This window comes from Sceloporus occidentalis, unplaced genomic scaffold, assembly GCF_023333645.1.
Source record: "Sceloporus occidentalis isolate IW3139 unplaced genomic scaffold, rSceOcc1.0.p SCAF_4, whole genome shotgun sequence".
NCBI lineage: Eukaryota > Metazoa > Chordata > Lepidosauria > Squamata > Phrynosomatidae > Sceloporus > Sceloporus occidentalis.
Genome location: NW_028316984.1, coordinates 199,077,464 through 199,095,104, shown reverse-complemented (window position 1 = coordinate 199,095,104; position 17,641 = coordinate 199,077,464). Strand labels below are relative to the sequence as shown.

Genomic DNA, 17,641 nt, shown 5'->3' with positions numbered 1-17,641 from the left:
AAAATGGTGAAGGGCCTGGAAACCACGCCCTATGAGGAAGGACTCAGGGAGCTGGGGATGTTTAGCCTGGAGAAGAGAAGGTTAAGAGGTGATATGATAGCCCTGTTTAAATATTTGGAGGGATGTCATATTGAGGATGGAGGAAGCTTGTTTTCTGCTGCTCCAGAGAACAGGACATGGAGCAATGGATGAAAGCTCCAGGAAAAGAGATTCCACCTCAACATTAGGAGAACTTCCTGACAGTAAGGGCTGTTCGACAGTGTCACTTCCACTTACTATTTTGGCTGATACACAGCAGGTGGATGGAAGGTACTTTTTGGGTATGGGCTGGAATCCAGAGTGGTTCTAGGCATTGAGAGAGTCTGTTTTGAACCTGTCTCAACTGATTGGGCTAATCAGTTGAAGCAACAGTTAAGAGTCTTGCTGTACAGTGGTCCCTCCACATTTGATGGGGTTAGGGGTGAAGGACTCCTGTCACTGTGGAAAAACCACAAATTAAAAAACACTATTCTTTTTACCCAAGAGAACACATCTCTAGGAATCTCCAGATCTTCCAGTGCAACTCTATGGTCAACGTCTGCCAGAGGTTGACCACAGAATCATGCTGGAGGACCTACAAATGCCCAGAGAAGTGTTTTTTCTAGGAACTTCTAGGTTCTTCAGCACAACTCTGTGGTCATCTTCTGGCAGAGTTGCGCTGGAGGGCTTAGCTATTTCCTAAAGAGAACATATTAATCAAAACCGCATATAGTCAAATAATCAAAATTAAAGCTGCAAAAGTGGAGGGCGGACTCTATTCCATTTTTTAAAAAAATTAATGAAACATTTTAGAGACACAGGCCCCATACAGACAGGCCAAACTAAAGCTGCTTCGGGTCACTTTGGAGGTATGCTGTTTAAATGATGCATGCGTCCTAAGAGTCCAGAAGTTGCACCAAAGCTGCACTCCAGTCCTTAGTACTGGATTGAGCCTTTGGCGCGGCTTCTGGATTCTTAGTACGCATGCATCATTTAAACAGAATACCTCCAAAGTGACCCGAAGCAGCTTTAGTTTGGCCTGTCTGTATGGGGCCTAAGAGGGAGGTGTGGAAGAAGAGGAGGTGGATGCATTTATGGGAGGGGGAAAGAAATCTAATCCTATCCATTCCTCAAATTGCATCTTCCAAAGCTTGGGGACAGGCCAGCCAGAAGAGTTAGCAATTAAACCAATCTCAAAAACAACAAAGCAGGGATGGATTACTCCCTGCCTGGAAGAGGAAAAAAAGAAAAGAAGAGAAAGAAAGAAAGAAAGAAAGAAAGAAAGAAAGAGTGAAGCCACCCTGATGCACCTCCAGGGAGAAATAAAAGGTTCTCAAATACACACACACACACTTAGAAATAAACATATGTATTGCATTTACCTTTAAAATAATGACTCACTTTATTTTTTTATCTTTTAATATGTCGTCATAAATATATTTTGTCAAAATATATGATCATTATTGTCAAAACATTTGCACATAAAAGTCATAAATAAGGTCAAGGTGAACGGACTGAGGGATTTCTCTCTTTTAATAATAATAATTATTATTATTCTTTGTCTGCTTTTGCTGGCACGCCTGTGGAGGTCAGGTAAGGAAAAAAGAGGATTTTATGAGATTTCGTCTTTCCTTTTCTTTTGGGAAATAAAATTTTAAAAACAACCATCCATTCTTTTGAAACAGGGAAACCGAGAAGAAGCATGGAGCTCTCTTTCCATCATCACCTCCCAAAAGGTGCAGAGAAATGGGGAAAATGTCTTTCTCCATCTGATATCTCTTATCTCAGACCTTGGGCAAGTTACTTTTGCAGGCGACAACCACCACTAAACCCGCCCCGCCCCGCCCCCCAAAGAGTGGAACATTAGTGGAATTACAGCCCCAGAAAGTAAGTTTTCCAAGGTCAGCAATCTCCAAGATGGTAAAATTTACTTTGCTGGACTACAACTCCCAGAATCCCCCAGAAGGCTGGTGGATTCTGGGTGCTGTAGTCCAACAAAGAATGGTTCCCAGGCTCTTTTCTAGCTCTCTCTGAGCTCAGAAAAGTTGCTCTGGGGAAAACTAAGGGATCTACAGAGTTTTACTCCACTGAAATAATTTTTTTCTGAAGCACTGCTTGCCCCCCTCTTTCTTTAACCTTGGACAAGTTACTTTTGATATTTCAGCTCCCAGAATCCAAAAGGAGGCTGCTGGGTTTGGCTGGGAGCTGTAGCCCAAAAATGTAATTTTTCCAAGCTCTGCGCTCTTGCTTGCTCCCTGTGGGTGAAATAAACTACATGTAGGGAGACTGGGGGATTCTGGGTGCTGTAATCCAATAGATTAATTTGTCCACAATTCACACTCTTGCTCTCTGCCTCTCACCTTGAAAAAGTTACTTTGGGTGAGATGAGGGGGATTCTAAAAATTGAAAGTCTGGGTACTGCAGTCTAACAAACTTCATTTCTCAAGCTCTGCACCCTCTCTCTCAGTGTTACCTTTTGGACTGTTTGTAGTTCCTAGAATTCCCCCAGTCCCTGGAGGATTCTGGGTACTATAGTCCCACAAAGTCTATTACCCAAGCTCTTCACACTTGAAAACATTATTTCAAGGGACGACAACTTACAATATCCCCCAGCATTTGGTCTTACTTTTTGGATTGTACCTCCCAGACTCCCTAGCCTCTGAAGGGACTGGGGGTGCCATGGTCCCACAAAGTCCATTTCCCAAGGACAGCATTCTCTCCAAGCTTGGAAACCTTCCCTGGGAGGGATCATACCACCCAACACCTCCAACCAGTCCTCCCGGAGATGCTGGGTAACATAGTCCCACAAAGTTCATTTCCCAAACTCTGCACTCTTTGTGACCATAGAAACCTTCAGGAGGGTAACCAAATCTCCCAAAACTCCCAACCCATTCTCCTGGGGTGTCTGGGCTCTGTAGTCCAACCTCGTCATCCCCCACCACCCCCACAAACGTATGCTTTGGCCGTCCTTGGCCCTCAACGACACCCGCAGCCTTCGACCACCATCTCCTGGTAGTTCTTGAGGACCACCTTGTCATACTCATCCAGATAGAGCATGGAGATGGCGCTGAGCTCAGTTGGGACGCAACAGGCCTTGGGGATGCTGGCATTGACCGAGTTGACCAGCGTCTGGACAATGGCATGGTTGGTGGAGTTGAGGTGGTCGGCCAAGGGGAAGGGGCAGTCACCGTGGCAGTAGAAGGCCTGGTAGCCTGGTGGGGCCACAATCCAGTCATTCCAGCCCACGTCGCTGAAGTCCACATAGAGAGCGTGGCGCCGACAGTTTTTCTTGTTCTTACGCTGGGCCCGGCCACCAGGGCCACCACCCCCGGGGCCTTTGGGGCTCCGCTTGGCCCGGCGTCGTGTGAGGGCTGATGCCGGGCCCCGGCCATCATGGCCAAAAGTGACCAACAGGGGCCGGAGGCGGGCCCAGTCCCCAACCTCCAGGTGCCCCCCTTGAGGTAAAGAGCGGCTAATCCGGACATGATGGCCCTGCCGAGTCTGCCTGGGGTGAAGGTGGAGAGCCTCCACAGCCAGGCCGTGGTTGGGCTGCCCGCCCGCCGTCCATCGGAGCACTGCCGGGCTCACATCAAAGCTCTCCCAGCGGCTCACGTTGTGGTGCACCAAGCGTGTGTCCAGAAGCCGGGTGACTGGGTCCTCCCCGTCACGCCAGGGCTTCATCACCTCGTAAACGTTGATCCGGTGGAGACCCCACTCCTCGGCCTCCTCCTCCACGGCATTGTCGGGGACCTGCTGACGGAAGAGTCGCAACTCTGCAGAAGAGATGGCCTCGCTCGATGGCACACTGCTCAGGTTGAAGAAGAAGCGGAAGCGACCCAGGTGGGGCTCCAAGCCGGGCACCTGCGACAGGTGTTCTAAATGAAAGAAATAGCATCTGCATTAGCAACAAGTCATATAGTAGGTACCACAAGGAGGGATGCAAGACACAGGAAAATGGAGTCTCCTGTCATGGAGTCCTGCCTCTCCTGAACTTTAAAGGAGCTTGCCAGAATGCTGTGCTGCTTTGAGAGAGGGGGCTGATGGGGGGGGGGGGTTGTATACTGTGGTCCCTCCACATTCGCTGGGGTTAGGGGTGAAGGGCCCACATGAATCTGGGAAAACTGCAAACAAAAAAACCCACTTCTTTTTACCTGAGAGAACACCTCTCTAGGAGTCTGCAGGTCCTCCGGTGCCAGAAGTTCACCATAGTTCAGTTCATTTCAACTTTATTACAGTCATGGGAGTTTATCAGACAAGGGGAATTGGAAGTATAATCCAATGGCAATCTGAACGCAATCATGGGATTTAATGTTATTGCATGATAACCCACTGCACACAAATTCGGGCAACGGGAAGTCAGTCCAAATGCAATCATGTGGTTTCACGTTATTGCGTGATAGACTGCCACACACAAATTTGGGCAATGGCATGCTATTTCCGGGCAATGGGGAGCCAGTTCGAATGCAATGTGTATTTACGTAATTGCATGAAACTAGCAACTTTAAGTGAATGTGTTTTGGCCCCAATTTCTTTTCATTCGAATTTAAGAGAAATTCCTCCCGTTTGATAAACTCCATAGACCAGCACAGAAGTTGATCGTACCATCAGGCCGGAGGACCTACAAATGCCTAGAGGAGTTTTTTCCCTAGGAACTTCTAGGTTTTCCAGGACAACTTTATGGTCAGTGTCCAGCAGAATTGTGCTGGAGGACTTAGATATTCGTAGAGAGGACATATTAATCAAAACTACAAAGAATCAAATCCACAAATGTCAAAGCCGCAAATATGGAGAGCCAACTGTATAGGGGATTGTTTCTTTACCGTTAGGTCTAAAACCTGAACTGGACACACAACACACACACACACACACTCTCATATATATATATATATATATATATATATATATATATATATTCAGGGTAGACAGCATGGGCTTGAAATACGAAACAAAATACAGCAGGCAGAAGGGAGAGATGATTTTGTGAGTGGGTCACCACAGGACGGGTGACCAGAAGTCCTAACCATAAGGGAAGGGAAGGCACCACAAAATGTAGGACATTCAAGGAAAATGTAGGACATGATGAACTAAAAACTAGAAATGCTCATATAAATATAAATTCATACTTCTTAGTCATGCCCAAAATGGAGGACATTTTGAAATTCCTCCTGGATGGACGGTTGAAATGTAGGACAAGTGTAGAACAGGAGAGCATTTGATCCCCCTGCTTCAGGGTGGAGGTGGATCAGGACCCTATCTATTTCCTTTCAAGGGGGGGATTTCAAGGGGGGGATTAATAGCAACCCTACACACACCCACACAGCCCTGTATTCCACTTTCTTTGGTCCCTTTTGGCCACGTTTTGGAATCATCACCTTTCCAGGCCTTTAGCACCAGATTTTGGCAGCACTGCCTTTGGGATTAAAAATGGGATTAAAGGAGTTGGTTAGATTAGATTGCCCTTGTGGATCCTTCCAATCTTATTTCTATGCTATGGAATTCTGGGGACTGTAGTAGCTTTGCTCTGGTGCCAAAACAAACTACAGATCCCAGAATTCCATAGCATCAAGCCATCACAGTTAAAGTGGTGCAAATTATCTCTGCAGGGCAGATGCAGCCTCACTTCAACAGACACAATCCACCACATGGATCCAGGCCCAATGGTTCCCAAACTTTGGTCCTCCACATGTTTTGGACTTCCAGTTCCCAGAATTCCTGACTGCTGGCCAAGCTGGCTAGGGCTTCTGGGAGTTGAAGTCTGAAGGACATGGGCATGACGGCTTTAGACTACCCCCCCTGCCTGTTCCATAGGTGGTTAACTCAGCCCCATGTTGCTTCCAATCCCATCCTCCAACAAAGCAGATCCAGAATCGCCCTCCTACCCTGATCCCCATTCCAAATCTGTGGGCCAATAATTTTCTCCACTAACTGGATTATAATGCAGCAGCAGCAGGCATTAAACTAGGCATTTCCACCTAAACCTTAGGAGGAACTTCCTGATGGTAAGAGCTGTTCAACAGTGGAAGATGCTGCCTAAAAATATGATGGGGTCTCAACATTTGGAGGTTTTTAAGAAGAGGCTGGATGAACATCTCTTGGGTGGGCTTTGATGGTGTCTTCCTGCATGGCAGAAGAGGTTCAGTGTTTCCCATACTTTGGTCTTCCAAATGTTTTGGACCTCAGCTCCCAGAATTCTTGACTCTTGGCCAAGTTGGCTGGGGCTTCTGGGAGATGGAAGTGCAATACAAATGGAGAACCAAAGTTTTGGGATCACTGGATTAGATGACCCTTGGGGTCTTCTCCAACTCTCTTGATTTTATGATTAGACTCATGGCCATTACACAGTCATTAATGAAGATGTAGGGTTGTGCATTTAAGTTTCAGAAGCAGGACTTGCCCAGCAGGGGGTCCCATCTTTAACAAGACTTGAGCTTAGCACCTTCTCTGTCTCCTCCACCCCTCTAATACTCCTCCTTCAAAGAACAAATACCCTTTATGCAAAATTCACTTAAACTTTGTTCCTGAATCATAAGTCAAGTTTTAAGACAAGTGATCTCAATGCTGGACATCTGGGAGCCCAGGAAAATTTTCACTGGGAGGGCGGATTTTCCTCTTGCCCTCATTTTGCCACCACCGCCACCCCAGTTACACCTCTGCAGAAAAGTTTTTTTTAACTGCAACTCCCATAATCTCAGCTCTATCAGCTGGGGGATTCTGGGACATGCAATCCCAAGGGGGGGGGGAAGTCTTTGGATTTCAAGTCCTTGCAAAGAAGTGATAGATCCCACAAGGAATTTATATATTTTCTGTGGAGGAATGACCCTACCTGACAGAGGAATTTCTACAGCCTTGTTTGATTGTTTAAACCTCTATCCTGTCTCCCCATTGCTTGGGAGGAGAAGGAGGGATGCTTTTTTTTCTGTTCGGATTGCTTGTCCCAGAATCCCCCAACCGCTAGTGCCAAAGACTGGCATTCTAGACAATGCAGTAAGAAAAATTAACTTTCTCAAAAGGTGTAGATATGGGGAGGGCACAAAATGAGGGCAGTGCCCACCCAAGTAAGAATTCTCCCAAATACAAATTTCCATTGTGAAGTCGAAGGCTTTCATGGTCGGCATCCATAGTTTTTGTTGGGTTTTTCAGGCTATGTGGCCATGTTCTAGAAGAGTTTCTTCCTGGTGTTTCTGAAGATGCCAGCCACAGATGCTGGCGAAACGTCAGGAAGAAACTCTTCTAGAACATGGCCACAAAGCCCGAAAAACCCACAAAAAACTAAAAATTTCCCTTATTTCAGGTGTTGTATTGTGATAATTTAAACCTTCATTCATCATTTAGGAACAAACTTAGTATTGTGATCACTTGAAAACTTCATTGATATATTATATTTTATTCCAAGGATTTATATCTCATCTTTCTCCCACAAAGGGATTAATTTAGAAACAAACTTTCAGATTTAGGAACAAACATAGCATTGTGATCACTTAAAACTTGCATCATCATTTATGAGCAACCTTTAAATGAAGTTTTTAAGTAATGCAAATACTAGACATCTGGGGATTGAAGAAAAATTTCATGGGAGGGGTAAGAATTCCTATGGGGGGGGGGGCAATGCATTCATTTTGCTACCTACCCACCCATAGTTACATCACTGCAGAAAAGTTTTTTGTACTGCAACTCCCAACATCTCAGCACTAGCAGTGGGGATTCTGGAACATGCAATCCAAAGAGCATGGGGGGATCTGCCCCAGATGTGTTGGAGGATGATGGAACAGAGCTGTAACTTCAAGGACCCTGGCGGTAGATGTTACTCTACCAGGCAGATCCAGAACTCCCCAAGAATGTTACTTGGAGGTTAAATCAGTGCAGAATCGCTTTCAAATTGGTGTCTTCTGGACATCTTTTGCTCCCACAAACACACCCCTCCAAACCGCACTTAAACCCAGATTTCCAGCAGCCAAAGGGGCCACAATCGCCTGGCTAGCACCTTCAGGGGTCCCGCTCCGGTCCTTGGAGACCTAGAAACCCTCACCCTGAAACATTTGGCTCGAATTACATTCACATCCCTTCCTAATTTATTTCTTTTTTCCTCTCCCACTTCTTGGCCAATTTAGAGGCAGCTGTAGCCCTTTAGTGTCCAGCTATTAAAAAGGGGAGGGGAAAAAAGCTCACTTTGCCCAAAGGGGGAGAAAAGAGCTGTATTTGAAGGGGAAAGGAGAAGAAAGGTGCAAAATCAGAGTCACATCTGGAGCAGCCAGGAAGGATGCATAGAGTTTCTTGTGTGGAAGAAATAAGTCAGATTGACACTGCTTTCTTGGAATGTGTTGGTTGCCGGCTGCACCAGAGGTCTCTGATAGAGGAGGCTACAGAGCTCACAAAACTATACATCCCAGGATGCCATGGAATGGAGCCATGGCATCCTGGGATTTGTAGCACCCATCGCTAGCAGGGCAGAAAGCAAACTCTTTCTCTGGGATCCACCTCAACTGCTTTCTGGAGCACAAAAGAAAGAGGGCAGAGGGATAGAAAGCCAAAGGGATGTCTTTTTCCCTATTTTTCTGCAGTAATTGCAAAAAATCACTTCTTTCCCTTCCCCAGCCATCTTCTATAAACATCCTCTCTTTGGGGAGTGCAGTAGCCAGAATTAGTGGGGTGGATGCTGGGATTTGTAATCCTCTGGGAGTTGTAGTCCCCCCCAACCTCCCCCAAAAGGTCCCTTCCCCAAAGGTCAATGCTCGCTGTTTTGGGTCTCTGTATGGCTGATTGTGAATGGGAGATGTAGACCTCCTTGGTTTGAGGGGCTTCCCAGGGTGTCGAAATTGGTGCAGTTTGAGTGCTGTAGCTGCAGCCATCTGGGATACGTAGTTTTGGGGGAGGGTGGTGGGCCATGCTAAACTACACATCCCAGGATGGAGCCACAGCAGTCAACGTGGTGTCAAACTCAAAGTGATGTCGAATAGCATTCTTTCTACAGTGTAGTGCTTGTGTCTGTTGTGTGCCTTCAAGTAGTTTCCAACTTAGGGCGACCCTAAGGGTCTTCTTGTTTCCAACTTATGGTGACCCTATATTGTTTCCAACTTATGGTGACCCTAAGGGTCTTCTTGGCAAGTTTCTTCTGAGGGGGTTGCCACTGCCATCCTCTCAGGCCGAGTTAGGATTCGAATCCTGGTCCCCAGAGTCGTAGTCCCATGCTCAAACCACTCCACCTCACTCAGCATAGAGCAAGGACTCCCAAATGCTGGCCTTCCAAGTGTATCAGATTTCAGCTCCCAGCATCCTGTGCACCAAGATGGCTGAGGCCTCTAGGAGCTGAAGTCCAAAACACCTGGAGGACCAGAGTTTGGGAATCGCTAATGTAGATGCAAGAGAGAGCCAGCATGGTTTGAGCATTGAAGTATGCCTCTGGAGACCAGGGTTCAATTCCCAGCTGGGTCCTTTAACCCAAGAGAGTCACATTTGCTTAGCCTCAAAGGAGAGCCAGAGCAAACCCCCTTGTGAAGAAACTTGCCAAGAAAACCCCATGACAGGGAAGCCGTAAGTTGACTTGAAGGCACACAACGAGGTGTAGGCGCACCCCTGGTTGGCTTTTCGGAGGCCTGGATGCAAATCCATCCATCCCAGAGACCTGTTGGCCAACGCACCTTCATGGTGGAAGCTCCTCACTGTGTTGGCACGGCTGGTGGGCTTCTCTGGGTAGGGAAGGCTTTGGTCGTGGACCCGGTCCTCCTCTTCTCCGGACTGGAGGCGGTAGAGGTCCAGCATGTAGGCCGGGATCTGGGTGGCAGGGCCTGGGCGAGGCCTACGGCGAAGACCGAACATCTGGAGCAGGCTGGCCTCGAAGCCACGGAGGAGCTCATGGCTGGGGGGCGGGCGGTCCCCCAGGGGCCCCTTCCTCTTGCCAATCTCGGCGGGGAGGAGGCCGGCCCGGTGCGTGGCCCCTCCGAGCAGCACTTGGCAGAATAGGATGACCATCAGCATTCGGCTACCAGGCGTCATGGTGTCTCTGCGGGCGGAAGGGGGCAGAGAAAGGGGGCAGAGAAGGAGAAGGGTCAAGAAGGACTGCAACACCCATCTGCAAATTCTTGGCCTCTTTTACTTTGGAGAGGAGAAAAACACAGAGAGGTTTGGGGGGGACGACAACGCCCAGCATCCCCCACCCAGCCAGGACCAATGGTCTTTGGAACCCCAGAATCCCTCACTACTCTTGTTGGAAAACTTGCTTTTGGTGGACTGCAGCTCCCAAACATTGCCCTTTGAGACTACAGGTCCCCCTCTCTAGACTCCCCCATCACTCTGCTGGAAAACTTCTCTTGGGGAACTGGAATTCCCAAAAGTTGCCCTTTGGGACTACAGCTCCCTTCCCCAGAATCCTCTACTACTCTGCTAGGAAACTACAAAGCCCCCCAGAATCTCCTGCTGAGGCAGTTTGGAAAAAGTTTTCCTTTGTGTCTAGCTAGGATCCTACAATCCTAGAGTTTGTAAGAGACCCTGATGGCCAGGGAGACACAGTCCCACCAAAGTCTGGGGAAAGTTCCCTTTCTGGAGACTACAATTCCCAAATCCAGTAATCAGCCACCAGCCACTTGGGAAAATTTCCCCTTTTGGGACTACAACTCCCAGACCCTGGGGATTGGGACCAAAAAAACTTTTGAAGCCCCTATCTCCCACCCTTCCCTGGCTAGTCTGGGGATAAATGGGGACTACACCTCGCAGAATCCTCCAACTAGCCAGTGATTAGAAGCAGTCCTCACTTTTTGGGGAGGATAAGGCAAGGGGTGTTTTTTTCTCCTGACCTACAACTCCCCTCCTGCGTATGATCCACGGATGTCTAGGGATCCCCTCCAAAAAGAAACTTTTCCAAAAAAGAAAAAGGAACTTTTCCAAAGAAAAGAGAAACTTTTCCAAGCTCTGACAAACACACATGAGTGTTAAAAAGATCTCCCATACTCAGTACAACTCTTTCACAGTGACACTTCCTTTTCTTCTCCCAGCTTCTCTGTCCACCAATCAATCAGTCAAATAGATCCATTGATCCATCCAGGCTTCCTATCTATATACGATCCCGAAATAGGTTCAACAGGCTTCCAGCTCCAACCCATCCCATTTCATCTCCCTCCTTTTTCCCCAGAAAGTCTTCCATTTGTCTCTTGTGGGAGGAGGAAAATCAGATTTTCCGATATTGGTTTATCTATTGATCTGGGAGAACCTTGAACTTTCATCATCCACTTCGTCTCCGAGCTGCTCCAGGATCCCTTTGGATACAGATTCCTCCAAGAGCCCTTTGCATACAGATTCAAAGGCATCTTGGATGGTGCACCTTGGAGACAAAGTCCCTGCTTTACTGGGCTTTGAAAATAATAATAATAATAATAATAATAATAATAATAATAATAATAATATCCCACAGGGCAGTGGGGAGAAGAGACAGGGATGCAAATTGAAGTCCATGCTGGAGAACACAAACACACACACACACACACAGACGCATCGAGAGAGACTTAGTTTGCTTGCAAAGGCCTTTCCACCAAGTACCTTCATCGGAGGAAAGGTCTTTGCAAGCAAACGATGTCTCTCTCTATAGGTGTGTGTGTGTGGGGGGGTGTTTGTGGGGTGTGCCAAAGAGAAAGAGAGATTACTCTGGTCTCTAACCACTTGCAGAGGGCAAGAGAAAGTGATCCAAATATGCTTTGTAGATCGCGCGAAGGGAACCGCAAATTAAGACTTTTCTTGGTCTCCGCTGAAGGTACTTGGTGGAAAGGGCTTTGTAAGCAAATTAAGTGTCTCTGATTGAGTGTGTTGGTGTGTGTGTGAGAGAGAGATTGTTACTTTGATCCCTAACCCTTAGGTCCCTGCGCAGGGAAAGGGATCCAGTGCTTTGGGGATCGCGCAAAAGAAAGCTCAAAGGAAGACTTTTGTCGCCGCTGAAGGTACTTGGCAAGCCAACTAAAAGTCTCTCTCTCTCTCTCTCTCTCTCTCTCTCTCTCTCTCTGTGAGATAAAGACATAGAGATTACTTTGGTCCCTAACCACTAGGTCCCCTGGGCAGAGGAAGGGATCCAGGGCTTTGCCGATCGCGCGAAATAAAGCTCAAAGCAAGACCTTTTCTTGTGTCTCCGCTGTTAGTACGCAAACTTAAGTGTCTCTGTGTTGGTGTGCGAATAAGAAATTCCGTTGGTCCCTGACCACTAGATCCCTGGCAGAAAGGAAGGGATCCAGTGCTTGGTGGATCGTGACAAGGAAAAAGCAAAACCGGACTTCTGACGGGTCTTGAAGGTACTTTACGCAGACAGGGCTTTGCAAGAGAACTAAATGTCTGTGTGTGTGTGTGTGTGTGTGTGTGTGTGAGTGTGAAAGAGAGATCCCTTTGGTCCCTGACCACTAGATCCCTGCTCAGAGAAAGGGATCTAATGTTTTGTGGATCGCGGGAAGGAAGGCACAAAGGAAGACTTTTGTCTTCGCCGGAGGTGCTTTTGGTGGAAAGGGCTTTGCAGGGTAAACTAAGTCTCTCTGTGTGTGTGTCTGTCGGGGGGGGGGGTACTTTGCTCCCTAACCCCTCGGTCCATGCCCTGGCAAAGGGATCCAGGGCTTTCTGGATTGCGCAAAAGCAAGCGCAAAGTAAGACCTTTTTTGTCTCCGCTGGAAAGACTTGGGGAAAGGGCTTTGCAACAAACAGTGTGTGTGTGTTGGTGAGCGAGAAAGAGGGGTGACTTTGGTCCCTGGCCACAAGATCCCTGCCCAGAGGAAGGGATCTAAAGATTCCCGGATCGCGCAAAAGCAGAAGATGTTTGCCTTCGCTGAAAGGTGGTGCTTTTGGTGGAGAGGGTTTTACAAGCCAAAATAAGTGACTGTCTGTCTGTCTGCGAGAGGTTCCTTTGGTCCCTGGCCACTCGGTCCCTGAGCAAAGGAAGGGATCCAGTGTTTTGTGGATCGCGCCAAGGAAGGCGCAAAGGCAGGCTGAAGGTGCTTTTGGTGGAAAGGGCTTTGCAAGCAAACCCAGGGTCGGTCTCTGTGCAAGCAGAGCGATCCCTTTGGTCCCTGTCAACTAGATCCCTGTGCAGAGGAAGGGATCCAATATTCTGTGGATCGTGCAAAAGCAAGCGCAGAGCCAGGCTTCGAAGAAGGCGGGAGCGGGCTTTCCTTCGGTCCCTCGTCCCTTTGCCCTTGCCTCCTTCTTGAGTCCCTTTGGAGATCTTTGAGACTCGGGTTGTCCGGCCAGGATCGGGCTGAAAAGAGACAGGGCCCGATCCTTAGCCCCCTTTTCCTTCCTCCGGGGACTGAAACAGCCCCAAAAGGAGGGAGGGAAAGGCAAGACAGGAACCCCTTGGGACTTACAGAGTGTGTTTGGCTCGCGCTGTGTCTGTCTCTCCCCCTAAACACGCGTGCAAACGCATTCCCACGGACACGCAAGCCACAGGGAGGAAAGAGGGAGGGAGGGAGGGAGGGAGGGAGGGAGGGAGAAGATGGAATGAAGGAAAGAAGGAGGAAGAAAGAAAGAAAGAAAGAAAGTGGAAGGAAGGAAGGAAAGAAGGAGGCAGAAGGAAGGAGGAAGAAAAAAGGAAAGAAAGAAGAAGGGAGGGAGGGAGAAAGGAAGAAGAAGGAAGGAAGGAAAGAAAGAAGAAGGAAGGAAGGAAGGAAGGAAGGAAGGAGGAAGAAAGAAGGGAAGAAAGAAGAAGGAAGGAAGGAAGGAGGGAGGGAAGGAGAGTAGAAGGAAGGGAGGGAGGGAAGGAGGGAGGGAGGAGAAGGGAAGGCAGTCGGGCAGAGGAGGAGGAGGAGGCGGACTGAAGGGCTACTCACTGACAGCGCGGACGGCCGACAGAAACAGTCCATGGTTCTTCTTGACAGCCAGCGTGGAGCTCGTAGGATCCGTGGAGGGGCAAAGGCAAGGCAAGGGGTCCGGAGCACTGGAAGGGAGCCTGGATGGGGAGCGCTGCGGCTCCTCCTCTCTCTCTCTCTCTCTCTCTCTCTCTCTCTCTCTCTCTTTCCCAATGGAGGATGGCTGGGGCTCCAAAGGCTGGCCGTCGCAGCTGCCTCCTTTTTCCCTTTGCCAGGGCTCCTCGGCTCACTCCACTGCCAGCCCCGGGGAGGGTCACGTGGGCCCGGCAAGGCCCGCCCCCTGGCCCTGGACTGTCAATCAGGAAACCTAAGCCACGCCCACGCCCCTCCTTCCCCTGCGAAAGGCCAGCCTCCCATCCCTCCAGCCTTTGGGTTCGCAGAGGCGAAAGTCTGGCTCTTCTGGCCTCCAAAGCCTCAGAAAACCCCAAGGTCAACAGAGAATCCTAGAACCCTAGAATTGGAAGAGAACCCAGAGTTCCATGCAGGAACTCTCAGTCAAAGCATCCCCATTGACAGATAGCCATCCAGCCTCTGCTTAAAGACCTCCAAAGAAGGAGACTCCATCAGACTCGGAGGAAGGAGTGTCTTCCACTGTCAAACAGCCCTTACTGCCAAGAGGCTCCTCCTAATGTTGACCTGGAATCTCTTTTCCCATCGTTTGAATCCATTGCTCCATGCCTTATTCTCTGGAGCAGCAGAAAACAAGCTCTCTCCCCTCCTCAATATGAGCCGTCTACAGTCAGCATCAGCTGGAAATGACCCAGAAGACCCACAACAACAACAACAATGTCTGTTACAGGGTCCAGGGAAACAATGTACTACTTTCAGGTGATGGTATTTGCCAGAACTTTAGAGGTGGGATATCCAGCTACAGATATCCAGCCCCAGATGCTGGCAAAATGTCAGAAATAAACTCTTTCAGAACACGGCCACATAGCCTGGAAAACCTTCTGCTTAGAAAGTTAAGAGGTGACATGATAGCCCTGTTTAACTATTTGAAGGGGTGTCATATTGAGGAGGGAGCGAGCTTGTTTTCTGCTGCTCCAAGGAATGGGACCCAAAGCAATGCATTCAAACTACAGAAAAAAAGAGATTCCACTTCAACATTAGGAGGAACTTCCTGACAGTGACAGCTGTTCGATAGTAGAACAAACTCCCTCAATGGAGAGTTGTGGAGTCTCCTGTTTTGGAGGTCTTTAAGTAGAGGCTGTATGGCCATCTGTCGGGGGTGCTTTGATTGCGAGTTCCTGCATGGCCCTTGAGGTCTCTTCCAACTCTAGGATTCTATAAGTAACCTCTGTTTGGAGGCCTCCAGTTAAGGAGAATCCCCACATTCCAAGGGAGTCTGTTCTACTATCTAGAATTCTCACCATCAGGAGTTTCATCCCAAGGCCCCCCACCAATACCACCAGTCATGATTTGATTCCATTTTCCTAGTCTCTGGAGCAGCAGAAAAAAAGCTCACTCCCCTCCTCAACATGACATCCCTTTGCAAGTTTTAAAATGACCATCGTGTGACCACTAAGTCTTCTGCTCTCCAGGCTAAACATCCTCCATTCCACATGGAATCCTTGATAAAAAAAAAGGTAAAACGGTCTATTACGTGACAACAGCTGTAAGTCTTTTCATTGCACAGAATTGGGATGGGAGTACAATTCCATCAATACAGGGTTGGCTATTAAAATTTCTAGAAATGGCTGGATTGCTGTATATACTCATGTATAAGTCTAGAAATTTAGGTCAAAACACTGACCCCAAAAACTTGAGTCAGCTTATCTGAGGGTCAATGTAAGTACTATATCTGAACTTTTATTTAAAAGAAGGAACCATCTCCTGGTGGAAAGCAAGAGCATAATATGTGAAGCACCAAGGCCCTCTACTCGCTCATCCATCCAGCCTTAAGAGTAAGCGCAAAGAGTTATGTCTGCTGGGATTTGGTAAGTTCTTTGATATTGTTTTGCTTTGCTTCATCATTTAGGTCAGCGGTCCCCAAACTGTGCCCTTTAGGAGATTTTGGACTTCAGCTCCCAGAAGCCTCAGCCATATTGGCCAATAGTCTGAGATTCTGGGAGCTGTAGTCCAAAATCCCATAAAGAGCACAGTTTGGAGACCACTGCTTTAGATCCTTTGTTACATGCCCCTAAATTTTACCCTCAACTTATCCATGGTCATAGCAAAATCCATAATTTTGGTGCCCAAACCTGCCCTCAGTGTATACATGAGGTCGACTTGTAGTCAAGTATATACGGTAGATAGATTAACCTGTCTTTTAAATGCTAAAGACTTTCTCTTGGTCCCACCACCATCCCAGGCTCCCCTGCTGAGGACACGAGAGGGAGAGAGAGAGACAGAGAGAGAGACAGAGAGAGAGAGACAGAGAGAGAGACAGAGAGAGAGAGAGAGAGGAGGGTTTTAGACTATTATTTTTAACTTTGCATGTTTTAAATTTTATATTTGTAACTTTTGTATTTTTTTAACAATTTTAATTCTGCGATTTTAATTGTTGTTTCAGTGTTTATATATGTTGTTAGCCGCCTTGGGTCCCAATTTGGGAGAAAGGCAGGATAAAAATAAAATAAAATAAATGATGAGAAAACAAATACATTCATAAAAAATTGGGAACAGTTAATAGAATACACAGTCACCCTTCCTAACCTGCGGGGGATCCATTCCAGACCCCCTGTGAGTTAGAAGACTCATAGATAATCAAGCTCCATTGAAATGAATGGGGTGCACCCCTGCGCGCAAGCATGAGGCACACACTCATAGAATCATAGAGTTGGAAGAGACCACAAGGGCCATCCAGTCCAACCCCCAGCTATGCAGGAAATTCAATCAAAGCATCCCCAACAGATGGCCATCCAGCCTCTGTTTAAAGACCTCCAAGGAAGGAGACTCTATCACCCTCCGAGGGAGTGCATTCCATTGTCGAACAGCCCTTACTGTCAGGAAGTTCCTCCTAATGTTCAGGTGGAATCTCTTTTCCTGTAGCTTGCATCCATTGTTCCGGGTCCTGTTCTCTGGAGCAGCAGAAAACAAGCTTGCTCCCTCCTCAATATGACATCCTTTCAAATATTTAAACAGGGCTATCATATCACCTCTAAACCTTCTCTTCTCCAGGCTAAACATCCCCAGCTCCCTGAGTCCGTTCCTCATAGGACATGGTTTCCAGACCCTTCACCATTTTTGTCGCCCTCCTTTGGACACGCTTCAGTTTCTCAATGTCCTTTCTGAATTGTGGTGCCCAGAACTGGACACAATATTCTAGGTGGGGCCTGACCAAAGCAGAATACAGTGGCACTATTACTTCTCTTGATCTAGACACTATACTTCCATTGATGCAGCCTAAAATAGCATTGGCCTTTTTAGCTGCCGCATCACACTGTTCACTCATGTTCAACTTGTGGTCTACTTGGACTCCTAGATCCCTTTCACACGTAGTTTCATTCAGCCAGGTGTCACCCATCCTATATCTGTGCATTTTATTTTTCCGCCCTAAGTGCAATACCTTACATTTCTCTGTGTTGAATTTCATTTTGTTAGCTTTGGCCCAGCTTTCTAGTCTATTCAGGTCATTTTGAATCTTGATCCTGTCCTCTGGGGTATTAGCTATTCCCCCTAATTTGGTGTCATCTGCAAATTTGATAAATATGCTCCCAATTCTGTCATCCAGGTCATTGATAAAGATGTTGAATAGCACTGGGCCCAAGACAGAGCCCTGTGGGACCCCACTGGTCACTTCTCTCCAGGATGAAAAGGAGCCATTGTTGAGCACCCTTTGGGTTCGGCCGGTCAAC

The 17,641-nt window shown here is 47.7% G+C and overlaps 1 protein-coding gene across 1 annotated transcript; it reads right to left on the bottom strand.

Moving 5' to 3' along the window:
- Positions 1 to 1,420: 1,420 nt before the first annotated feature.
- On the bottom strand, positions 1,421 to 13,881 carry LOC149315276 (bone morphogenetic protein 4-like). The gene is made up of 3 exons (XM_089522883.1): positions 13,806 to 13,881; positions 9,654 to 10,015; positions 1,421 to 3,893 (listed from the first exon to the last, which is right to left on the bottom strand). Exons 2-3 carry the CDS (start codon positions 10,006 to 10,008, stop codon positions 2,995 to 2,997), a joined length of 1,254 nt encoding a protein of 417 aa, XP_089379009.1. The 5' UTR covers positions 10,009 to 10,015; positions 13,806 to 13,881; the 3' UTR covers positions 1,421 to 2,994.
- Between the last annotated feature and the right edge of the window lie 3,760 nt (positions 13,882 to 17,641).

What these genes read in the sequence shown, in the direction of transcription:
- LOC149315276 (XM_089522883.1), bottom strand. Translation starts at nt 10,008, where the DNA reads ATGACGCCTGGTAGCCGAATGCTGATGGTCATCCTATTCTGCCAAGTG. An exon ending in GAGGAGCTTCCACCATGAAG is followed by an intron (nt 3,894 to 9,653) that starts GTGCGTTGGCCA and finishes TCTTTCATTTAG; the next exon opens with AACACCTGTCGCAGGTGCCC.